We start from the raw sequence: 22558 nt of genomic DNA, 5'->3' as shown, positions 1-22558 counted from the left end.
TCCCTCATCCTCTCTTGTTTTTGCGCTGAGATCCCTACCGTTATCGGCGCGGTGGAGTGTCGGAGCTGTCAAATTCGAAGTTTGGCGGACCAAGCTGGCGGACAATCGCGCAGGGGTCCATCCCACTAATCCTATCCTGCACTAGCGCGGGCCGATTCGTTGGGGTTCAACGTCAAAAGTCCGGATGCTGGTCCCAAGCTTCTCAATTGCCCGATGCAAGAAAAATTCCCTCTGGGCAACTCCCAAGCCTCCCACCTCTTACATCACCACTTCTTCTAATCTCGCCGGTCTCGTTGATCGCCGTCGTTCCGTACCGCGAGCGGGCATTTTCAATTGAGTATATTCCACCGTCAGGAGCTTTCTGTTCCAGACTCCGGCCCTTCCTTCCCGCCTTATCTCTCCCCCCAACAACAAAACGTCGACCATGTCGCGCTACCTCCGACCAGCGGCCCGGCTCGCTGCCACGGCTCGCACCTCCGCTATCCGTCCTACCGCTACCTCTCCCTTCTTCACCAGAGCCGCTGTTGTGCCCAGCTTACAAAAACGGACATATGCCGATGCCTCCGGCGTCAAGGAGTACACAGTCCGTGAGGCCTTGAACGAGGCGCTCGCAGAGGAGCTCGAGGCCAACTCGAAGGTGTTCGTCATGGGTGAGGAGGTTGCTCAGTACAACGGCGCATACAAGGTCACCAAGGGCTTGCTAGACCGTTTCGGCGAGAAGCGGGTTATCGACACACCCATCACGGAGAGCGGTTTCACCGGTCTGGCCGTCGGCGCCGCGCTGAGTGGGCTGCACCCTGTGGTAAGTGCAGCGATGCAGACACCCCAGTTGCAAAATGCAGACTCAAAGCACCGAAGATGCTGACGCAATCGCGCATTAGTGCGAGTTCATGACCTTCAACTTCGCCATGCAGTCCATCGACCAGGTCGTCAACTCGGCCGCCAAGACCCTCTACATGTCCGGCGGCATCCAGCCCTGCAACATCACATTCCGTGGCCCCAACGGCTTCGCTGCCGGTGTCGGCGCCCAGCACTCGCAAGATTACTCGGCCTGGTACGGCAGCGTCCCGGGTCTTAAGGTCGTCTCGCCGTGGTCGGCCGAGGATGCCAAGGGTCTGCTCAAGGCCGCCATCCGCGACCCCAACCCGGTGGTGGTGCTAGAGAACGAGCTCTTGTACGGCCAGTCGTTCCCCATGTCGGAGGCGGCGCAGAAGGACGACTTTGTGCTGCCCTTCGGCAAGGCCAAGGTCGAGCGCGCCGGCAAGGACCTAACCATGGTCACGCTCTCCCGCTGTGTCGGCCAGTCGCTGGTCGCCGCCGAGAACCTCAAGAAGAAGTACGGCGTCGAGGTCGAGGTCATCAACCTGCGCAGCGTCAAGCCGCTCGACATCGAGTCCATCGTCAAGTCGGTCAAGAAGACCCACCGCCTGATGGCCGTCGAGTCCGGCTTCCCGGCCTTCGGCGTCGGCGCCGAGATCCTCGCCCTCACCATGGAGTACGCCTTCGACTACCTTGATGCCCCGGCCCAGCGTGTCACCGGTGCCGACGTCCCCACCCCGTACGCCCAGGGGCTCGAGGAGATGAGCTTCCCCACCGAGGCGCTCATCGAGCAGCACGCCGCCAAGATGCTCCGTCTCTAAGCGGAAGGGGTGTTTTGGGTTTGTGTGTGTATTGGAATAGGGAGTGGTTCGTGGGAGCGTGTAGGAGAGCGGGAGTTATTTCAGCCTAGGGTGGAAATGGAACAGACAAAAAACGCTGAAGTGACAAGGGGATCCTTGAGCCTTGCCCTGCCGCATTTTTTCTCTTTTGTGTCTGCAACAAACGTCATGGGCCGGGTTTAGCTGAAGCAGGTTGGTAATGGTCAAATAGACAGGTTGTTGGGAATTCCATGTACTTGTACGTTTTCTGTCTTCCGCCTTGCCTTGCTTTGTCCCCGTTTCCCGGACTAGTCAAACCAAGCAATCATGACATGACGACGGCTGACCGCAACGCAGCGTGGTCGATCAATGATGTATATGCCGAAGATGTCAATTTCTCTCCCCTGATCCGTCGCCGAGGTATCTATCTCTTGCCATGTCATCCCGCCCAGAGCAAACGCCGTCCCGAGATATCCCGTTTCTGCTGCTATCCCATCACCAGCGCCAGAGAAAACCGCCCCTGGTAAATAAATCCGGGGGGGGCAGGGGGGGCAAGAAAGCCCCATAAAATACAATACCATCCTCTCCTCCGCCGTGAGTAGCCCAGGTACCAAACCCTTCCCCCCATGACACACATCTCAGGTATCAGTTAACATGCTCCTCCAAAGCGCACGGCCCCATCCCCGCCGTCCCTTCGCTCCCATCCTCACCCAAACCCCCCTGAAAAAACGTCGCCGCCGTCCGGCCCCGCGGACACATCGCATTATCATCCTCATCCCCATCCCCCTTATCCGGCTGATCCACATTAACCACCACCAGCGTGCACGGCGTGAATTCTGCGCTCGCGTTGTGCAGCCACCCGGCGCACCCGCCCTCGGCGCGCTCCTGGCAGGCGCGGCAGCAGGCGAAGGGGGACATGCCGCCGGCGGATGCGAACTCGCTCTTGTAGGCGCCGACCGTGGTGCCGACCCAGGAGATGGGGGTGAGGTAGGTGGAGAGGCTGTTGCAGTCGATTTTGGTGGTGGGGGGGTTCTGGGGGGGGTTAGGGGTTAGTGAGGTTGGGGGTTGGGGGGTTTGGAGAGAAGGGGGGGCGGTGGGGAGGGGGTTGGCTTACGGTTGGTTTGGCGGTGCCTGAGGTGGTTGATGTGATGAATGTGGTGGGGGTGGCCGACGTGCTCTCGGCGGGAGACGGGGTGTTATCGGAGGAGCTGGTTTGGTCAGCGGATGTCTTGCCTGGTGTCGGGGAATCGGGGCCGGGGTCCGTGAAGTCGGACCTTTCTCCTGAGAGTTTGTTCATGGCGCCCAGAATCGCCAGCACGACGCCGGTGATGCCGACAGTGCAGATGATGATGGCGGCCCACCTCCTAAGCGAGATGGCCTTGTACCAGGGCGCCTCGGCGGGCTCGACCCAAATATTGTCGTGCATCTCGGGCTCTTTGCTGCCGGGTGTACCCAGGCGGAGGGAAGAACGAGTGTCAGGATCGGCCGTGCTTTCGTTAGTGCCGTCGATGCCACCGATCGCGGCTGGCGATGTTGATGCTGCGCTGGGGGCTGTATTTTCAGGCCCGGAGAAAATGACCTCTGGGAAAGGGTTCTGCAAGGTCTCGGCGTACTGGTACTCCTGGCTGAAGGTCTTGAATGGGGCCCCGTTGGGCGAAGAAACGGGGATTTCTGACATCGGCCGCCCTCGCGACTCGGTGGTAGATGATGACATTTTGAGCTGGGCTCAAAAGTAGAGTGTTCAGTGCGTGTCAACCGAAACCCGTACAATTCCGGTTGTTGCGGATATCGTAGTAGCTTTTAGTTGATGAATCCGTTAGCACCCCGGCCAGAAAAAAGTACTCCACGACTTGGTGATTGTTTCGTTGGGAACAAGTGGTCGGTGCCGGGAACAGTCGAGTCTGAGAAACACAAATGCCACCGAACACAAGGAAGAAACCTACTGGTAAGGCTCTCACGTTTACCAGTCCCTGCCTATCGAGAACAGCACGTAAAAACGACCTGCGATATTTTGCAGTCAAAGCGGCCAGCCGAAGGGTCTGCAGCGTTTGCAACTACCCGTGTTCCAGAGTGCACTGGCAGTGCGCAGGCAAGAAGGCGACAACGGGCAGTCGCAGGTGGGATGAATGGTGCGAGTCTCAAACATGTTCTACCCATGAGAGACAACTTTTCACACTGGGCAATGCCTCGGTGACAAGACAGCATTCCAGTCATTTTTTCGTTTCTTCGTTTCAGAAGCATTGCAGGTGGGGGACCATTGTCTTACCTGTGGCACACTTGTGAGACCGAATGGAAGTGACACCGTCATTCGCAACTTCCTGGACCACTCACTACCACAAATCGTGCGATGGAGATGAAGAGCCAACAAGCAGCCTGCTCAGTCCGTTGAGCCAGTGGTCAGGGCCATATAACTGCGCGCCCTGACGGTTACAACTACGCAAACAGATTACGGCGGTGAAACAAACACAGAGAGGGAGGCTCGGGCTGCGACTTCCTATTGCTTCCGGAATTCCAGACTCACATTCATCACCATCACATTTACAATGTACTCGAGAGGGCAGCCCTTGTGACATCATGCCCTCGACGGCGATCACAGAAACCTTCTTCTGCGATAATCTGGGGCATATTCTCGTCGCGTACTATGATGGCAATGGGATCCCAAATCGCCGGCCAAAGTTCCAGACAACAACCGTGACCACCACCTCTATTCCCTCGGCAACGCACGATAAAGCAAGGTGTGCGAGCCCGGCAAGAGCCTAGGCAGCATATTTCCTGTAACTGAACGGAGGAAGCCCAAGTCGAGAAACCACAGTCGAAATCGGATGATCCACACCCTCACGGCTCAGAAGCAAACTTTCGTGGTTCAAGGCATGACGTTGAAAGTGGCCGACGCGACGCGGCGACGCCCGCGTTCCTCTCCCAGAAGAACCCTGAAAAGACCCCCACTGCTCCGGTTGCTGCCCTGCCAAGCTTTGGTGGCTGCAGATGCCTCACCTGAGCTTGGGCTCTCAACCTGGTGCCCACCCTCTTCCCGCCAAGATTCCTAACTGAGCATCTCCCGAACAAACCTCCTTCCGTCCTCGCCGTTGCGCGATTCCAAACCGCAGCGGTAATCTTCAAACGGGGTGCAGATCGGCCATGGATCTGCGTTGGGATTTTCAGTAGCCCCGGCTTTCGGCCCAGCACTCCATGCGGTGCGCAAGCGATACTCCACACAGCAAATCTCGAACGTTCGGCATCTCGGTGGAGTTGGAACCTCACGAGAGCGATGACTCTTTCCTGAAGATGCCACTGCTAGGTACCTAGTTCTGACACTTTCTCAACCTCAAATGATCAAAACGGAAGAGGCACCGTCACGATAGCCAAGGCAGCCCATGACGACAGTTCGGTTCTGCTTCGGTTCTTCTCTTAGCACTTGCTGCGGCCCATGCCATTCATTCCGTGGAGCTGGGCCGTCTGCAATTTATTTGGCCTTTATCCTGAATATCCAACGCTATGCCATTGGCGCCCGTGATTGCAGCCCCGTCGTCCTCCACACTCAACGTCGCTCAAGATGAGACACCGTCCCGTCAGGCTCCCGCACCGTCACCCAATCGATCAATCCCACTTTCTTCCCCATACCCCACACTCTTGTGCTGCTTCATCTCGCCTTGGCAGGCGTCAAGCGGCATCAACACCATCATGTGGGGAGCCATTTGTCTCTTTGCCCCAATCGGTCTTACTCGGAGCCCTGGCCCTGTCTTCCGTTCGCTGCTCCGCCTGCTGAACTAACTTGGGAACAACTTCATGCTCCGAAAAGTGTCGATCATCTCCTCCCCTGCTCTCCATCTCTGTATTGCTCGCATGCTCCAGCACGAGTAACAAGCCCCCATCGGACCGCAAGCCGCTCACACTTCCCTCCACAATGCATCCCGGCCGAGAGAAAGGATGTTCGTCATCCTAGTCATAAAGAAAACCAGGTTTTTTGACCATGGGATAGATTATGCCTCACGGCAGAGCCCCCGTCACGACACCCTTGATACCCTCCACCCCAGAGCGGGATGCAAGGAGATGCCGAGATACCCAGGAGTTCATGGTCCAACGCCTTCCTTTCCCAGGGCGCGGGATGCTAGCTTCAAGCAGGGGCCAGCCGACTATAAAGTCACCGTCGATCCGCTCCTCTGTCCTGGTTCCGTCCCTGCTCATCCCATCTCAGCCTTGTTCTCACCGTCTCTACCCAGAAGGGCCTCGACTATCACTTAAACCTTGCCCCCTCCACCCCCTGAGGATCAGCACTATCCAACATGCGTTTCAACGCCATCGCCGCGGTTGCGCTCGCGCCGCTCGTTGCCGGCCACGGCGCCGTCACCAGCTACACCATCGGTGGCACCACCTACCCCGGCTATGAAGGCTTTTCCCCGACTGGCGCCGACACGATCCAGTTCCAATGGCCCGACTACAACCCAACCATGGAGGTCAGCGACCCCAAGATGCGGTGCAACGGCGGCACCAGCGCCACCCTGAGCGCCCCCGTCACCGCCGGCGAGAACATCACGGCCGTCTGGAAGCAGTGGACACACGCGCAGGGCCCCGTCATGGTCTGGATGTACAAGTGCGACGGCGACTTCGGCGCCTCGTGCGAGGGTGACGGACAGGGCTGGTTCAAGATCGACCAGATGGGCCTGTTCGGCACCGACCCCGGCTCCGAGGACTGGGGCACCGGCATCGTGCTCAAGACCCTCGAGTGGAGCAGCAAGGTGCCCACCAACCTCGCCCCGGGCAACTACCTCATCCGCCACGAGCTCCTGGCCCTGCACCAGGCCAACACCCCCCAGTTCTACGCCGAGTGCGCCCAGGTCGTCGTGTCCGGCAGCGGCACCGCCTCGCCCCCGTCCGACAAGCTCTTCAGCATCCCGACCTACGCTCCTCAGGACGACCCCGGCATCATGGTAAGTTGATCAAAGTGTCGGTAGCATCGAGCCTCCTGCTAACAGTGAATAGGTCGACATCTACCAGGGTGGCCTCACCAGCTACAGCCCCCCGGGCGGTGACGTCTGGGAAGGCTTCGAGTAAATCGACGTGTTACGGCACAGGGACCGCGAAGGGAAGCCAAACTCGTGGCTGTGGGGAGGACTGCTTGATTTGGTTCATCGCCACTGCATGGTCGGCGCTGGGTTTAGCGAGGGACAGCGCTTTGGGTTATACCTTATCACATGAATGAATGATTTTCACCACATTGATTATCCCTGCATGTTGTGATGTTCGAGTTCAATACGTACCATTACCGCCGGAATGCTTCATCAAGAGTGACTTGAACTACCGAAACATGTGGGGAGGGAATGTCGGAAATCTGAGTCATTGACAATCAAAAAGGTTTTCAAAGAGTGATGATCGATACCTATATGGTTTCAAAACCACCTTGTGGATATCCATATTTACCCGTAACTGAACCGCTGCTCGTTTAGTTGGAGTCCATGAACCCATCCCTCTTATTAACCACCATTCCTCTCGCTAGCTGTACCTAACCACCCCCCACCCCCAACCTCTACAACCCGTGCTCCCTCAAATAACAAACCTCACTTGCCCTCTCCGGCAACTCCTCCCCCCCCTCCTCCCCCTCCCGCGCGGACACAACCCCTGACCCAGCCGGCCCAGCCACCGCCGCCGCCACCAACCCCATCTCCCCCCCCTTCTTAACCCCATCCACCCCATCCACACCCGCACCATCCACATCCCCAGCCACATCCCCATCCCGATCCAACCCCGCCGCCCGCCTCATCACAGCCTTTTCCATCTCCCCCCCAAGTTCACACCCCACCCCAAACCCCAACTCTTCCTCCTCAGGGATATACCCCCTCACCACCCCGTCCACATACCCCCGTGGCACCCCCTCCCTGAGCGCGTCGCGGATGCCCATGTTCATGCGCCGCACATACTCGTCCCGCGGCCGGTGCCCGCCCGTGTTGCGGTGGTGGTCGACGTAGACGAGCATTTTGGTGGGGGTGGGTTTCACTGACATGTCCATAGGGGCGGTGAAGTTGGAGGTGCCGTCAGGGGTGTTGGGGGTGGTGTTGGGTTTGTTGGAGGCAGGCCAGAAGTCGATGCCGCTGACGAGCTCTTTCTGGTAGGCGGTGGGCACGCCCTCGTTGCGGTCGAGCTGGGCCTCGTCGGGCGGGGAGAGGGTGTAGACTAGGCCCCAGACTTCGTTGGCGTAGGGGTTTTGGTTGTCGTCTTCTTGGGGGGAGGGGGTGGGGTTGGTGGTGACGGGGGCGATGTTGGCGTAGCCGCGGGCGTTGATGAACCATTTGTAGCCGCGCAGGCGGGCGAGGCCGATGAAGGGAGAGTTGGGGCAGCGGAGGGACATTTGGTGTTGCCAGAGGTTGCTGCCGAAGGCGAAGTAGAGGGTTTGTTTGGCTGCCATGGTGAGGTGTTGTTTTGATGTGGTGTTTTGCGGTGGGTTGTTTAGGGGGTCGCTGTCCCGGTTGAGTGTTGGTTGGGTTTGAGTGAGATGTGCCGATGTTCTCCGGTAGTTTAGTGTGGTATTCAGTTTATCATTTGAGGTGGTTGTTGCAGGTCTCTTTATAAGTTGGAGTTGTCTCACGTTGAGAAGTGTTGGGAGGTGGGGTCGAGCGATGTGTGAAACAGGCACAGGAACAGGCACAGGCAAACAGGCAGCGCAGAAGGGGAAGGCAGTACGCTGGCTTACGACCCTAACCCTCTACTTCACCCCTTAAGCCTGACTTAAAGACGGCGTCCATATTGATATCCAAAATAATACAACGCTTCTGCCGTCCGCATGGCCAAGATATTCCAACATATTACCCTCCGATACCCAAACTACCCCGTCTCCCCCCCCCTCCCTAGGCCTGCCCTTCCGGACCACCCCTGACCTGGCCCTCAGTGCTCCCCCCAGCCTGCTCCGTCGTCCCAGCCAACCCCTTCTTCCTCGCCTCGTTCAGCGCCTTCAGCTTGGCCGTGCCGATCCCTGCAATCCCGTGCTTCTGGTTATCCCCCAACCACGGTTTCTTGGAGTCGCCCAGGATACTGCCGGCCAAGAAATAAACAACCAAGCCACAGATAATCAAGACAAAGGCGATGGGGTACATCCAGTGCACCACATAGCCAAACACGCGGGTGCCGATGATGACGCCCCAGAAGTTGGCGGTTAGCAGGTTGACATCAAAGACGGCGGCGCTGCCCATGCGCAGGACCAGCGGCACCATGGAGTAAAACAGGCACAGACACAGAGTATACCCGACCAGCCAGCCAGCAACACGACCGTCCCAGGTAGCGCCCTCGAAGGCGTGGCGGTCAAAGATGGCGGCCTGGACGCCGTTGATGCACACGCCAAACACGCCCAGGAACGACAGCACCTCGTACACGGGCCGCTTGCTGACGAACCACTCCTCAAAGACGTTGCTAACGCCATAGAGCGTCGCCCCCAGCAGGGCAAACAGATCACCCCTGAGCATGTCCTTCCCCGGCCCGCCGTTGGTGCCGGTCAGGTGGTCGCTGGCGAGCAGCAGGCCCATGCCGCCGCAGCAGAGCAGGATGCCGGCGACCTGGAGGAGGCGGTAGCGCACTTTCAGCAGGAAGAAGGACAGCACGACGACGCAGACGATGGCCCAGAAGTTGATGAGCTGGGCCGAGAGGATGTTGGTCGAGGCGTAGGCCAGCACGGTGAAGTAGTTGCCCTCGACGTCGAGGAAGGAGAGGATGAAGTACTTCCACCCGTCGCGCACCGCGACCGAGAGCAGCTTGCGCCACCCGTGCTGGTGCAGCGCGATGGGCAGCCAGATCAGGGTCAGGAGCGCGTAGTTGAAGAGGGTCTGGAAGGCCGGGATGTTGGTGTTGACGCTGGCGAGGAAGCTGGTGAAGGTGTTGGTGGCGGTGATGCAGAGGGAGAGGATCTGGCCGACGGCGATGATGAGCCAGAAGTCTGCGGTTAGGAGGTACGAGTACCAGCGCGTGTCGCGGGACTCGAGGTGGGACAGGCCGGCGGCGACCGCGGCGGCTTCGGCGTCGGCGGAGGACGACGAGGCGCGGTCGTCGGCGGTGCCGTAGTTGCCGGCGTCGTCGACGGCCGACTTGGTGAAGACGGCCTCGCTGGCCGTGGGCTGGGATTCGGCAGCCATGTCGTCGTCGTCGTCGTTGGAATCGACGGATTGATAACCCCGAGCGGTGGCGGTCGGCGGGATGAGTTGGAGTACCGCGAAGACGCGGGCGTGAATGGTCTGTAGGAGTCCGGGTTCACCGAGCATCAAGTTTGGGTCTCGGGTGTCGATCACATGCAATGAAGATGCAGGCTGCAATATGCAAGTCGCAAAGCCTTAAATGTTTACACAGAAGCAAGCACAAAAAACAGGTGTGATATGCGGCGTGTGTAAGTCTTTCTTACGTCCCCCTCTAAGCAAGCGCAAAGACTCAAGTCGCTTGCCGGCCAGCTACTGCTGTCGGACTCGGCACATCAAGTCGTGCGCCGAGGAAGTGGTGAAGTTGATGGGCGCCGATCTCGAACTGAACATCTGCAAGGTGCTTGTTTGAGTGCAAAGGCAGGGGGTTCTTCACCGGAGGGTGGTGATTGTGGCGTCTACCAAGTCCGTTCGAGAATTAAATCAGGCAAAACGGGCGGGGAAGGAGCCTTGAAAGCGAGAGAGAGGATGAGAATCCTGGTGTGGCTTCGGTCGGGGATGGGCGCGACTGACCGTGACGAGGTGTGTGAAGTGGGTGAGCCCAGGTCGGTCGGTGATGTGTGCGCCAGTCGCGTGGGAGTTTCCCGGTCGTTCAGCTGAGAAAAAGTCTGCAATAGCGCTGCGGGGATGAAGCCAAGTCGAGAACAAGCCGCCGAAGTTGCTTGGCATGAACGGCACGGGGGTCGCTGTGGGGCCGCACAGGGCCGGCCGGTTTGGGCGGGTTGTAGCGGGGCACCCCGGAGCCCCCCTGCCGGTCACCACGGGGATTGCACGTGGTTTCTCCTTCCTGTGCCAGGGACATCAAACCCGACGATCAACGCCGTGGCAGTCCGGGACAAGTTAAAATCGAGGTCGCAGCGACTTGCATGATCCGGACAGCAACGTGGGAGCTCACCGCCCGCCGAGTTGAGGACCTTGCCAAAGGGGTCAACCCTCGAGGTCTTCTTGCCAACTGCAGACCCATGCAGCTAGGTGGGTGTTACAAAACGCCACTTTGCCCCGGTCGGTCACCACCACCGCGTTCGCCTTTAGCCCCCCCCCCCCCCCGCACTTTCGCATGGATTACGCAAGAACAACCCGCCCACTCGGTGCTTCTTGTTCTATGTACATAACAGGGTGCTTGGATAAGGACCCAAGGGACAACCTCGGCTTAGCTGGACCGTGATGCTTCAAGGACAAGAGGGTGTCTGGGGACGGGGTTCAAGAATACAATGGTTATGATGGTTCGCACAACGCAGTGCGGGAGAAACAGTCAGCCCTAGTTATTGGTAAGGACCGGGAAACCAGGCAAACCAAGGGAAATGAGAGGTGGGGGTTGGGAAGCCATTTGACCAACACTCGGTTCCAGAGTGCGGGGAGACGCATTTGGTGTCCCAGACTCTTCCCGGTTAGTCGAACATGGCCTGTTGCCTCTCTGTCGCTTTCTTCAGTTTTTGATGTTGGCCAAAGCCCGGGAGTCGGGGCGCAAGCGGGTCGGCCCGTCACTCGGGACCTCCAGGCGTGTTCCACTGGTGGACGAGTCGAGGAGGCCAACAAACCACATATCCCCAAGCTAAGGCATCGGCTCGTAGTCGGACTGAAGGTTGACGAGTAATTAGTGATGGGTAGCGTCAGCTCAGTCCCGAGAGGTTCGCCATCTTATAACCTCGGCTGGTTGATGTCCCTGTGGCGCAAGCACGTCTCGTCAGAGAAGAGGGCTGAACATGACTAGAGCTGCCGGGTTGAATATTCCCTGCGTGACAACTTCTTGATCCGCCTTACGTCCAAGAATCAAGACATTGGGCCCCGTAGCCCCGAGCCCTCACCAGCCAACCCTGTCAAAGCTGGGGTTGACTTGAGACGTGAGAGAGAAAGACAAGTTCGGGCGCCAAAGTGGGGTTTGTGACATGATGCTTGGGGTGCAGCGTGATGGGGAAAGGAGGGAAATGATTCGGCCATGCCATCCGATGCCCGGCCTCTGGGATTGGGCAGCGAGAAACATGGAGGAAGAGCTGCTGCAGGAAGCGCCGCGTTGCCTGCAATGATGGCCTGCCTCGAGCCTGCATCAGACACGCGGATCGAACGGGTGGGCTAAATGAGGGACATCAACCCCGCAAGCAGCGTGAGTATGCCTTCGCTTGAGCGCGCAGTGGTTTGTTCAGTGGCGGGGGCACGCGCTTGGCTGCTCAGGCTCTTAGCGAAGTGAGGCCCCCTTCGTGTGCCAGAAATGGACTCGGCCCGTTTCGGGGAGTGATGAGAAGGTGGGATGTCGATGGCCCCGGATTGGCTGACCGATACCTGTGTGTCCTCCGTGCTATTTTACGAATACACACTCCTGAATCTCCAAGGCTTGCCAGAAATATCGCGCGCCAACCCGTCGGATGGTCTGGGGAAGGGGGTCCCACTCCCCCAGCAATGTCGATTTGGTTTGAGAAGAGCGGCCGTGATGTTGAGCGGAATTTCGGGAACTTTCGAGGTCGCATGCGGCGCCTCGGCGAAAATGGGGGCGGGGATGGTCCGGCAGGAGCCGATACACGGCTTTGGGCTCGGGACACATGCTGAGATGAGATAAAAATGTCCTGTGTAGGTAGGTGCCGTGTAATGAGTCCGGAAACGGCAGAGGAAACGACTTTACCCGGCGGCGGCGAGAACCTTCCAGCGGATCGTGAGACCGATAATAGCTTTTAGTTGTTCTTGTTGCAGTCGTGAGCAGACCGAGCAGACCCCGATGTCTGCACAGCTACCTGGCTACGAGGGAGCTGCATCAGATGGCCGCTGCATGGCAAGCTTGCTGTCGAAACTTCAGACGGCGGAGTTGTTCGAGCGGCCCCACAAGAGGGTTTCCGGGTCGAACCTTGAACCCGCCGAATTGTTCCAGTCCCGTTTTAAACAGCACGTCCTGTCGGTGTCGATGATACAGGGCGGATGAAACCACAGAAAGAGAGGCACAAGGCTGAATGAATGGACGGGGTTCCGGCAAAGATATCCGACTCATACTTTACCCACGTGCTCTCGATTCAGGAGGTTTTCCAAGGAGGCGGTTAGAAACAACTTGTGGTTTCGGCAATGAGATGCTGCTAATTGTAGAGGGTACCTAACTGTGCCGATGGGCGGGGTGGCGGGTTGGTGTCGCCCGAGGTCCCTTGCTGGCAGCTGCCCCTCACACCCCACACTCTGAACCGCCGGGGTTTCTCAGCCGGGAAGATTCGCATCTGCATGCTGCAAGTTGGCTTCCCGGCAGAACGCATTCGCGCTCCGACAACTGCTTCCAGAAACATTCGGCTTGATATTGTGACCGAAAGTTGGTGTTGGACGATCGAGGCGATGGGGACGCGATGACGCTAAAACTTACCCCTGCCACACCCCCGCCCTTGTCCCCCAACATCCTGGCCGGCCCGAGAAACGCCGTAAGCGGAAATACCTAACATTGGAATCTGGAGTGTCGCTGTCGACAGTGGGGGGTCATCCAAACTCGTGCTCGTCGTGTCCTGGTCAACACCGTGATGGGAGCACCCCGAGGGCACTCGTCTCCAAGGCCCAAAGTGAGCGGTAAGAGGTTCAGTCGGCCGACAAAGGTCTCAACCCCCGAACTTTATCACAGTAATCCTCCATCGATCGAGGGTTCCGATCACTGCGGCCTCCCACCATCGGCTTCCCCTATCCAGTGCCGTTTTCCGTCTGTGGGCGCTCAACCAATGGACCCCCAGCCAAATGTGTTCCAGGGTATCCACCTCATCCGCACCGGCCCGCCTGGGTCGAGGTCTCAAGTTCCTCGATCAGACGGACAGATAGATGATCATGCAACTGCCGCCTCTTGGTGATAATGAATGCTTGATGTGCTTTTCGTGCGCCACCACTGCTTCGTCACCTTCGTGGTTGATTCCGAGAGGTGAGGTCGCAGATCCCCATCACCGCAGGCTGAATTCCATGGCCAAGAACGGACAGCCGCTTTGCCGTATGGAACCTCACGGTAAATTCAGACTTTTCCATCCTTGGCCCTCAAACTCCCCATCCAGATCTGTAATATTGAGCAGTCTCTCAACACCATTGATGATAGTGACAGCGCAATAACTACTCCATGCACTCGAGAATGTCGTTGCTGCTGCTATTAATAAGCAAGACAGGGGATTTCATGAACCCATAATTTTCCGGCATCCCTGCCGACCCGAGTTCCTGAAAGAGGAGGTGAACCTGGAAAAGACGGGTCCACGAAAGATCATGGGTTGTACATGCATACTTGGGGGTTGCGTGGGTCTGGGATTTTTACCCATTTACCCCCTACTCCGTAGGGGGGGCGAAAACCGTGGGACACGACAAAAAACCTGGGACACTCCAAATTTGGCGGGCAACTCCATACAAATCGAACTTAGGAAATTTCCAGACTCTAATTACACAACAGCAACACCTTAAAAGTAAAAGAAATATATAGAAGAAAGTAAGCTCGATAATAGGAGAATCTATCTATAAACTTTTAAAAAATTATTTAAAGGTTTGCTCGAGATGCAACTATTCTTATCTATTTTCTCTTAGACCTTAAAATGCTTTGAAATGCTAGCTAAGAGATAATTTTCCTTAACCTTTACTAGGAAGCTCTTTACCAAATTTAAAATCGATTAGAAAAAAGGTATCTTACTATTATCCTTATTAATCCTTACTTAATTCTTTTTTCCTGGATTTTAAAACTAGATATTTGTTGAGTATTTGTTGATTTAGAAAGTTTCCGATGCTTGCACTAACAGTTTTGTATAGAGTTGCCCGCCAAATTTGGATTGTCCCAGGTTTTTTGTCGTGTCCCACGGTTTTCGCCCCCCCTACGGAGTAGGGGGTAAATGGGTAAAAATCCCAGACCCACGCAACCCCCAAGTACTGTGGGCATCCATACCGTACAACTGTAATCCGTGAAAGAGCTGAGCGTTGCTTTGCGAAATCCGCGTTGAATGAGCTTGGTGAGAGTGGCAGATCTTGAGGTAACTATGGGTCAGATGAATGAAGGAGATTGCAGTTGAAGGTGTCTCTTTCTCGGCGCGCTCCATCCACTTGTTGCGACTTTGAGGGCCCTGTGCTGCCGCTCCCGTGGACCTTCCACGAATCGAAAAGGGGATCGCACCCTTTTTTTTTTTTTTTTTTGCAAGAGCGACCTCCACGTTGGCAGATCGACCCACGCCTCCGTCCATTGCGCCGGGCCTAAGAACCTCCCTCTCCCCGGTCCTTTCCTTCTGAAGCAACCCTCCACACCGAGCTCGCGACAAGAAAAACTACTTGCGCGTTGAGCTACGTGCCGAAATTCCTCTTTTCCCCTTTTTCCCTTTTTTCTTGGGCCCCTCTTCCGTTGTCAATCAGGATCAGGTCGGAGCTTTTTCAGCAACAAGACGAAGTTGACTTGCGGTGAGTGCGATTCTAGGAAGGGCGCACGTTGAGGAGTACCCGACCCCCAAAGTCCTCGTGGTCCCTAGGAAATATTTTTTTTCCCTGTTTTGCTGGTGCGCCACTCGCCGTCGGCCGAACCTCATTTTCGCGCCTCAGCTCCCTTGCCCCCTTTCCACAACGCTCCGAAACCTTGGGCAACGAACCAAGCAAGCGACCGTGCCTGATACCTGTCGCCATCGCGTCATCTCAGCGCACTTTCCTAATCACTCACGCATGCCTTGCATTTCGCACATGCTAACTTAATCGGCTGCAGAGTCAGCTGTCGAGCCGGAATTCTCCACGCCGATTCCCATTGCAGCGCTGCTGCCGATAATCGCTGCGGCCTTCCGGTCTGCCCACCCCAAGTAGGCCCTCGTCATCATGTCGGCATACTACGAGTCCTCGCCCCAGTGGCCTCCCTCGGGACAGTCTGGCTGGGATCACCAAACGCCGCCGCCCGCCCGCTCGGGTTAGTTCTTTCCGCTTGCTGGACACGGACAGCGATCTTGGTGGCTAACATCGCTTCATCAACAGGTGCTAGCTCGGTCATCCCCCGCGAAGAGTCCGGTGCCTTCACTCACCAACTAGAGGGTATGTAATATCCATCGCTTCTTCGGTAACCCCGGACCCCACGTAGCCGAAATCCCTATCGTGACGCTGGTTTTACGAATGGGAAATACGATGGGTGCTTCATACGGGAGAAGAGGATGACGGGGGGATTTGTGATGCTGACTGTTCGACTGGCAGAGGTCGACCGTGCCATCGACAACCTTCTCAAGAGCGGAAAGATGTTTGCAAACGCTGGGGGTCGTCGTGAGTCCCTACCCTACCCCATCCCGGCCCCGCCGGACCGTGCCCGAGGTTTCGGTGGGTATGCCCGGGACCGGCGCGGGTCGCCGTTGACGAGCCCGACCCACTGACCCTTGACATTTTGCACGCTAGAAGGACGTCCGCCCGCCGGCCCCGGTTCCCGTCCCCAGTCCGTGTCCGACTTCGGCGATGCGCGCGGCTCGCACACGGGTTCCAACCTCCAGAACTTTTACGCCTCCCAGCGCCACCAATCCTCGCGCGGCTCGAACGAGGCGGAACAGATGATGCAGGCCAAGAGGAGAATGGCCGCCCAGCGGGAGCGAGAGCTGCGGAACTACCATCAAGAGCAGCAATACAACCGAAGTAGGCCGTCTTCTACTGTATAGCATCAGTCTTCCTACCAGAGCAAACAAAATCATAGAGCAGCTTCCGGCACTCCCGGAGCTCAACCCTTCTATTCCCAACTATGTTGCACCACAAGTGCGGTTCGACCCCCAATGGTCCTGTGCTCTCTGAACGCTGTAAAGATGCGGGGGCACCTTTGGGGATTTTTCTGGTGGCTGGGTTACGAGACAAGACTGTCCAGGAATCTAGGCTAACTCGATCTTTCTTCTCAGCTGTTATCTCCGATATGCCGTACGGCGGCAACAAGCCAGACAGCACCCTGAGCCCCGGCGGCTTGCCTGACGACGATCGCCGCAAGCTCCTCTCCCACCAGCGTAGCAGCCTGTACGGAGAGGGACAGCACCCCGAAGGCGCCGGTTATGCCGACGAAGCCGGTGGTCCCCGGACTGGCCTGCCCGGTCCTCAAGGTGGACCGGCCGGCCTACGCGGCAATTCCCCGCTGGCCTATGGATACGGACGCGCCCCCCCGGGTCATCTTGATGCTGGAGTCCAGCTTTCGGCCGAGAGCGGCCAGGGATCGCACTCTGTCGGGCACAATGAGCAGGCCAGAGCCAACAGCAACTCCAGCCCCCAGTCCAACCCGGGAACCAAGGGCATGTACGATGCACCGGCAGCGCAGCAGTCGAGCCGCACTAGCGTTTCCTCGCCGGGAGGATCTCCGCCGCGGCAGGGTGCTCCGGGCAGCAAGCCCTCCCAGGGCTCGGTTGCCCCCATCGGCACCCGCCCATCGGTTTCCGGCGCCCCGATGAACCCTGCTCTCACCAAGCGATCCACTACCCCGCTGCCGTCGCCTCTAAGCCAGGGTTACAACGCATCCGGCAATGACGAGGGTGCTTCTTCGAGCAGCGCCGGCCCCGCCAACCCGCCGGCTGGGGCGTCCGAGGGCTCTGGCGTTGGCCTCTCTGGTTGGCCTGCCCGCCCGAGCGGATGGGGTAGCAAGCCTGGTCTTGGCGGTGTCCAAGCCAGTGTATGGGGCTAGAGTTTTCATTTGGGTAAGGGCGACACCGGCAACATATGGTAGCGTTTCGGATACGGAGTCCTGCGAGGTTACATTCATCAGGGCGGCGGGAATCGTGGAAGGCTGCAACGGACATCAACAGGGTGGCGCGTGGATAAATGTGAGAAACGGTGTTTGTTTTCTGATTCAGGGATGGATGGGGGGGGGGGGGGGGGGGTTGGCATATTTTCGGAACTGGGACGGCGGCAGCAGGCGCGTGTGTTGGGTCATTCATGCTGCTTACGCACAAAAGAGGCGGGTATCGGGGGGAAACGAAGTGGGAGCGCTGTTGTCTTTGGTCTCTGGTACATTGGCATTCATCGACCTTTCGGCGTCTGGCCTTCCTTCGATCTTGAATGGGTGGGGGCGCACACGGCATGGGGTTTCGCCTCGGAACTACGACATGGCAGACAAAAACACACCGCTGTTGCCCGGACTCGCGCGGCATACACATCGGCATCAACTCTGTGTCGTTTTTCCACGGGCTATGGAGATTGTTCAACGACGGTGGCGAGTTGCGCGGGCAACTCGGCCCGAAGTTATTCTGCTTTCAACTGGGGTTGGGAGTATGGACGGTCGTTCTCTTAAGTTCCGTCGGCATGGGCGTGAAACGATGCGCAATCCAAACGGCTCTCTGGTTTCCTAGTCTGTCTTTGGGGGGCACCATTACAACAACACAACTAAACAATCAATCAACATCTTTGCGTTCATTTCGGCTGCGCTAGTATATAGGAAACAATCACGGTATAGGGACAGCGACAGAAAGCTACGGTTTGTGGGGCATGGGCGAGGATGGGATGGAGCAGGTTCTAGTTTTCACGGAGCGGATGGTGACTGCGGTGTTTACGCGACAATAGCGAGCCTTGCTCTATCTATCATCGGGGTGGTGTTGGGGGTTTCCATTTTGGTGGGGAGACAACGGACGGGGCTTTGTTTAGGTCATCTCTGGGGGGCGTTTGTTTTCTTTCCTTTTCCCAAGACACTACACGGCTTACATGGTCCCCCTCTCCCTGACACTTCACTCTATCTACACCTTAACTACTCCGAACCACCAGCGGATCATAACCCCTAATACGAATTTCGTCGCCCCTCGTCATCTTCGGTGGATGGCGGCACGCGCCGCTGGTTTGGGTGGCTTAGCCTGTTTGCCTGCGCTGATGACAATACCATTGTGTAACACCTAGCCTAGGTGAAAAAAAAAAGGGTAGCGAAAACCGAGTCCTCCTAATAGCATCGAGGTTGGTGGGTCCAGGGGTTTACCGACCCCTTTGTTTACACGGTCACCAACCACTAGCTCTCCCTGCTCCGCCCTCCTCCATCATCCTTTTCCCCGGCAGAGCTCGTGACTCTGGGGCTTTCTAACAACTCCTCGCCGTCGAGCTAAAGAACTTGCCGGCCAGCTAGCAGTGGCCACCCAACCAGGGAACGCGGACATCTCGAACAATGAAACAACAATACGCTTTGTTCGTTGACGAGATCAACGTCGCCATTCCGATCTTGGGCGTGTGTGCGTAGGTGCCGAAACACATAAGAGCCTCTCCCTTCCCAATTTGGTTCCCATATTTAAATCCCTCCCCCTCGGCTTTGCGTCATCCATCACAGAGAAACAGACAACCAGACAACCACAACCCACCCGCCCACCTACCCCCAAACCGCTAATGCCGTCGTCCAACCCACGGCTCGCCGAGTCAGAGGAAATACCAGCGCAACAGGACCCGAACGATGCGAGTTGGGACGGTCGGCTAGGAAAGGGGCCGTGGATGGGGGTACTGGTTGATAGGGGTTGTGGGAAGGGGAAGGGAGAGCAGGAGGGAGAACATGCGCGAGTGGGAGACGGTGGCAGCGGCAGCGGCAGCGGCAGCAGCAGTAGGGAGGGGGGCAGTGCCCATGACACCGACGATAGCGATCCCTGGGATAACGCAACGCAAAACTCAAAAGACACGGCCACCACCACCACTACCATCGATACCTTCCCGGACCGGGGCCGCGAAAGACAGCTGCAGCAGCAGGCCATCCGAGAATGGCTCGACGAAATCGAGGCGGGCCACGCCGAGGACGGCTACAATACCGCGCCGCCGGATCTGATGACCGTTAAGGGGGTGTATCTTGAGAATTGGCTCCGCGGCCTCCCAGCGGACTCCAGTGAGTTTGTCCCTGCCTGTGAACTGCGGAAGCGGGGATGGTGGGATTATGGGGCTGGGGAGGATGCGCTGGTGTGGGTGCGGGAGAAGAGGGAGTGTGTTTCTCTGTGGATGTGTGCCCGGGTGTGTTGTCTGCCTGGTCGGGAAGGTGAGGGGGGGTAGAAAAGGGAAGAGGAAGAGGAATAAGAGAAGAGATGGGTTAGGGGGGGGAGAAGAAGGCGCAGACCCCAAGGCTGTCCGAGGGTGGGTTAAGGGACAGTAAGGCCGCGGCGATGAGCCGGAGAGTAAAGTAAATAATAGGTCTATTACTGTTGGATAAACGGCAAAGTAGGCTCTAGGCGGACAACACTAAGATAACGAAATTGGGTAAGTTGCTAGGTGGTTAGATTCCTTAATGAGTAGTCAGAGCACTGAGTGAGTTCATAAAACATTAGATTGTGATCTATAGGACTCTAACAGTCCATCCCACCGACCATGCTATACTAGGGACCGACAGCAACGTGGCCAGGTAGGACCGGCACGCAATTGCCCCTTACTCGATGTACTTCAGTGTGCCATTGTTGTTCGACAACCTCTCGTCGAGGATGATGGAACTTCCGAGCCAGCGGCCGTCACGGAGCAGCTCGCCGTCGAGCCTGCGGCCGCCATCGGCGAGACGCACATCCCGTGCCGACTCCCCGAAGTTACCGCCCCTGCCGCTGTTGTTGTTTCCGCCCGAGCCGGGGATCTGGAGGACGGTGCCGGGGTGGATCAGGTCGGGGTTGGCGATGTTGTTCTTGCGGGCAATCTCCTCGAACGAGCAGTTGTAGCGGCCAGCGATGGCGCGGAGGGTGTCGCCGGGCTGGACGGTGTGGCTCTGCTGCCCGCCGCCGTTGCTCTGTCCACCCGAAAACCAGCGGAAGCTGCCCCGGTCGTTCTCGATGATCTTGTTCAGGCTAATGCTGGTGCTCTGGTACGAGCCGTCGAGGCGCTTACACGAGGTGTGCAGCATGTACTCGCCGTGGGCATCGAGGCGGGTGTCGCGCGCGGAGCTGCTGAAGTTGCCGGCGTAGCTGACACCGCGGTCGCGGGGCTGGTTGTGCTCCTGGCGGTGCTCCTGGCGGGCAGGGGGGTGGTGCTCATTCCTCTTCTCATCCTCTCTACGGCGCTTATCATCTTCTCTGCGGCGCTTGTCATCCTCGTCTCGGCGTTTCTTCTCCTCCTCTCTCCGCTTCTCTTCCTCTTCTTCCTTCTTCTTCTTCTCCTTCTCCTCGTCCCGGTTGTCCTTCCAGTCGGACACGCCGTCCTGCAGCTTGTGTCCGGCAACGGCACCAGCCACGGCACCGAGCACGGCTACCATGAGTTAGCGGAAAGTCCACGCAGAGAACATGTGTCGGAATATGGAAAGGGGTAAAGAAAAGAGAAGCGAACGTACTGCTCATCTTGCTGTGGCCTGTCACCTTGCCGCCGATCTTGTTGCCTCCCACGGCGCCGGCGATACCACCACCTAGCGCACCCAACACGCCACGCTCACCGGCCGGGCCATCTTCTTCAGGGCCGTTGTTAGAGTCGCGCTGGTGGTGCTGCGGAGGCTGGCCGTAACCCTGCTGTCCAGGGCCTTGCTGGCCGTAGCCTTGCTGTTGCTGGCCATAGCCTTGCTGTTGCTGGCCATAGCCTTGCTGTCCATAGCCCTGCTGTTGTTGGGGTGCTCCGGCGAAGTAGGCAGCTGCCTCCCCTTGGCCTTGGCCTTGGCCTTGGTTATATGGCGGAGGCGGGTTTCCCTGGGGATAGCCTCCATTTTGAGGGTAGCCGCCCTGGGGGTAGTTGTTGTTGTATTGAGTCATGGTGGATGATGGTGTTGAAGAGGGTGTTGTTGGTGTAACGGTAAAGGAAGTCTGTGGACCAGGACTACGCCAACATGGCAGAGCCGGCCAGACTCCTTTATATACACATGCCCGGCAGCTCTGAATGGGGTCATCTGGAGCACCTTTGTGGCTTTGTTTGCTTGGACACGTCTGAAACCGCCCCGCACTCCGCTGGGCATTACCGCAGCTCGAGTCGGGCAACGGCGTTGGGTTCCACTGACGGCCCACTTGGGCACATCCAAGCCACCCTCGGTGCTTGGGTAGACCCTTCGTGCTTCAGATCGCTGGTGATGGTGGATACCGCCGCGCGTATCAAGGCTTAACTTCTAACACCGAGCCTTGGCTTGCCGCGTTATCCGCACTTGGTTGACGGGGAACCCGGTTGATGAAAGGAGGAGGGATAGGGTGAAGGAAAAAGGGGGTCGATCTGATCTTCAGGCGCAGTCTCCACGAATGAGATCTGCAGCAGTAAATCGCCATCCAGATTTCTCCTCTGTAGTGGGCTTTCTGGCGATCTTGTTGATGCCATATAGAATCATTGGCGATGACGCGGGGATGTCCCCTCCAAGAGAAACTCACCGCCCTTTCACGGCATACGCCACAATAGGTGCATCCACTGTGAGTCTCGGGTGCTGATAGGGCATAATGCATGGAGCCGAGGGTCACAAAGATGGGAGCTTGGAAAGGAGGTTTCAGATGAGAAGCGTCCAGAACGCAACCGATCGTGAAGACTCAAGAGGAGGCGGCAAATTCCGGGTAAAGGAAGGGGGCAAAAGGAACCGTTCAAATACTAGGGGATCGGATCTAGAGCGACCCAGAAGTTAGAATACAGGGCACGAAAAAAAGATAGGCAAAAGACGTGTTGGGCCGTAAGGGGGCACATCGGTTTGACTCGAAGGGGGGGTGGAGGAGAAAAAGGGGTGGTGTGGGAGCCGGTTTCCCGTTTTTATTTCTTCCTCTGCAGCAGGACGGCATTTCATCATCTGAGCTTACACCCGTGTCATGACAGGTGACTTGAAGAAAACCCCCTACCTCGTCGGAACAAACGCCGGAGTCTAAATCCGGAGCCCCGGACGTCCGGACGACGGCCCCACATCGATACCCGGCCCCACTTCGTCGCCCGGGGTTCCGCATCATGTTCTCCGGTGATCGGGGAAACCCCAGCTAG

General features: G+C 57.7%; 8 protein-coding genes across 8 annotated transcripts; 4 read left to right on the top strand and 4 right to left on the bottom strand.

The window, feature by feature from the left end:
- Nucleotides 1–424: 424 nt before the first annotated feature.
- Nucleotides 425–1640, top strand: B0H64DRAFT_371135 (thiamine diphosphate-binding protein; the record flags this gene model as incomplete). Its single annotated transcript, XM_062802132.1, has 2 exons — nucleotides 425–802; nucleotides 882–1640. The coding sequence occupies 2 exons, from the start codon at nucleotides 425–427 to the stop codon at nucleotides 1638–1640; spliced, it is 1137 nt and encodes a 378-aa protein (XP_062662194.1).
- Nucleotides 1641–1764: 124 nt separating this feature from the next.
- B0H64DRAFT_80490 (uncharacterized protein) lies at nucleotides 1765–2223 on the top strand. Its single transcript, XM_062808798.1, has one exon. The coding sequence runs from the start codon at nucleotides 1889–1891 to the stop codon at nucleotides 2162–2164; it is 276 nt and encodes a 91-aa protein (XP_062662193.1). The 5' UTR covers nucleotides 1765–1888; the 3' UTR covers nucleotides 2165–2223.
- B0H64DRAFT_80513 (uncharacterized protein) lies at nucleotides 2224–3686 on the bottom strand. Its single transcript, XM_062808799.1, has 3 exons — nucleotides 3581–3686; nucleotides 2752–3434; nucleotides 2224–2669 (listed from the first exon to the last, which is right to left on the bottom strand). Exons 2-3 carry the CDS (start codon nucleotides 3349–3351, stop codon nucleotides 2283–2285), a joined length of 987 nt encoding a protein of 328 aa, XP_062662192.1. The 5' UTR covers nucleotides 3352–3434; nucleotides 3581–3686; the 3' UTR covers nucleotides 2224–2282.
- A 1978-nt stretch (nucleotides 3687–5664) lies between these two features.
- Nucleotides 5665–6852, top strand: B0H64DRAFT_80459 (glycoside hydrolase). The gene is made up of 2 exons (XM_062808796.1): nucleotides 5665–6565; nucleotides 6618–6852. The coding sequence occupies exons 1-2, from the start codon at nucleotides 5921–5923 to the stop codon at nucleotides 6687–6689; spliced, it is 717 nt and encodes a 238-aa protein (XP_062662191.1). The 5' UTR covers nucleotides 5665–5920; the 3' UTR covers nucleotides 6690–6852.
- A 52-nt stretch (nucleotides 6853–6904) lies between these two features.
- Nucleotides 6905–8310, bottom strand: B0H64DRAFT_471935 (uncharacterized protein). The gene has a single exon (XM_062807911.1). It carries the CDS (start codon nucleotides 8035–8037, stop codon nucleotides 7162–7164), a length of 876 nt encoding a protein of 291 aa, XP_062662190.1. The 5' UTR covers nucleotides 8038–8310; the 3' UTR covers nucleotides 6905–7161.
- On the bottom strand, nucleotides 8268–10106 carry B0H64DRAFT_80447 (uncharacterized protein). The gene has a single exon (XM_062808795.1). It carries the CDS (start codon nucleotides 9875–9877, stop codon nucleotides 8477–8479), a length of 1401 nt encoding a protein of 466 aa, XP_062662189.1. The 5' UTR covers nucleotides 9878–10106; the 3' UTR covers nucleotides 8268–8476.
- Nucleotides 10107–15185: 5079 nt separating this feature from the next.
- B0H64DRAFT_385790 (uncharacterized protein) lies at nucleotides 15186–17564 on the top strand. The gene is made up of 5 exons (XM_062803101.1): nucleotides 15186–15662; nucleotides 15728–15784; nucleotides 15941–16006; nucleotides 16136–16366; nucleotides 16621–17564. The coding sequence occupies exons 1-5, from the start codon at nucleotides 15575–15577 to the stop codon at nucleotides 17385–17387; spliced, it is 1209 nt and encodes a 402-aa protein (XP_062662188.1). The 5' UTR covers nucleotides 15186–15574; the 3' UTR covers nucleotides 17388–17564.
- A 2510-nt stretch (nucleotides 17565–20074) lies between these two features.
- Nucleotides 20075–21543, bottom strand: B0H64DRAFT_429844 (carbohydrate-binding module family 50 protein). The gene is made up of 2 exons (XM_062805912.1): nucleotides 20961–21543; nucleotides 20075–20878 (listed from the first exon to the last, which is right to left on the bottom strand). The coding sequence occupies exons 1-2, from the start codon at nucleotides 21367–21369 to the stop codon at nucleotides 20079–20081; spliced, it is 1209 nt and encodes a 402-aa protein (XP_062662187.1). The 5' UTR covers nucleotides 21370–21543; the 3' UTR covers nucleotides 20075–20078.
- Between the last annotated feature and the right edge of the window lie 1015 nt (nucleotides 21544–22558).

The sequence above is a fragment of the Chaetomium fimeti genome, assembly GCF_033439085.1.
Source record: "Chaetomium fimeti strain CBS 168.71 chromosome Unknown B0H64scaffold_2, whole genome shotgun sequence".
NCBI classification, from domain to species: Eukaryota; Fungi; Ascomycota; class Sordariomycetes; order Sordariales; family Chaetomiaceae; genus Chaetomium; species Chaetomium fimeti.
Note: the sequence above shows the minus strand (reverse complement) of the source record. Positions and strands in the feature narration are given on the sequence as shown.

Bases quoted from the DNA above. Each gene is read 5' to 3' on its own strand.
- B0H64DRAFT_80490 (XM_062808798.1), top strand. From the start codon at position 1,889: ATGTACTTGTACGTTTTCTGTCTTCCGCCTTGCCTTGCTTTGTCCCCG.
- B0H64DRAFT_80513 (XM_062808799.1), bottom strand. From the start codon at position 3,351: ATGTCATCATCTACCACCGAGTCGCGAGGGCGGCCGATGTCAGAAATC. The intron at 2,670-2,751 runs GTAAGCCAACCC...AACCCCCCCCAG, and splicing joins CAGGCACCGCCAAACCAACC to AACCCCCCCACCACCAAAAT.
- B0H64DRAFT_80459 (XM_062808796.1), top strand. From the start codon at position 5,921: ATGCGTTTCAACGCCATCGCCGCGGTTGCGCTCGCGCCGCTCGTTGCC. The intron at 6,566-6,617 runs GTAAGTTGATCA...AACAGTGAATAG, and splicing joins AGGACGACCCCGGCATCATG to GTCGACATCTACCAGGGTGG.
- B0H64DRAFT_471935 (XM_062807911.1), bottom strand. From the start codon at position 8,037: ATGGCAGCCAAACAAACCCTCTACTTCGCCTTCGGCAGCAACCTCTGG.
- B0H64DRAFT_80447 (XM_062808795.1), bottom strand. From the start codon at position 9,877: ATGCTCGGTGAACCCGGACTCCTACAGACCATTCACGCCCGCGTCTTC.
- B0H64DRAFT_385790 (XM_062803101.1), top strand. From the start codon at position 15,575: ATGTCGGCATACTACGAGTCCTCGCCCCAGTGGCCTCCCTCGGGACAG. The intron at 15,785-15,940 runs GTATGTAATATC...TTCGACTGGCAG, and splicing joins CTTCACTCACCAACTAGAGG to AGGTCGACCGTGCCATCGAC. The intron at 16,007-16,135 runs GTGAGTCCCTAC...TTTGCACGCTAG, and splicing joins TGCAAACGCTGGGGGTCGTC to AAGGACGTCCGCCCGCCGGC.
- B0H64DRAFT_429844 (XM_062805912.1), bottom strand. From the start codon at position 21,369: ATGACTCAATACAACAACAACTACCCCCAGGGCGGCTACCCTCAAAAT. The intron at 20,879-20,960 runs GTACGTTCGCTT...AACTCATGGTAG, and splicing joins AGGCCACAGCAAGATGAGCA to CCGTGCTCGGTGCCGTGGCT.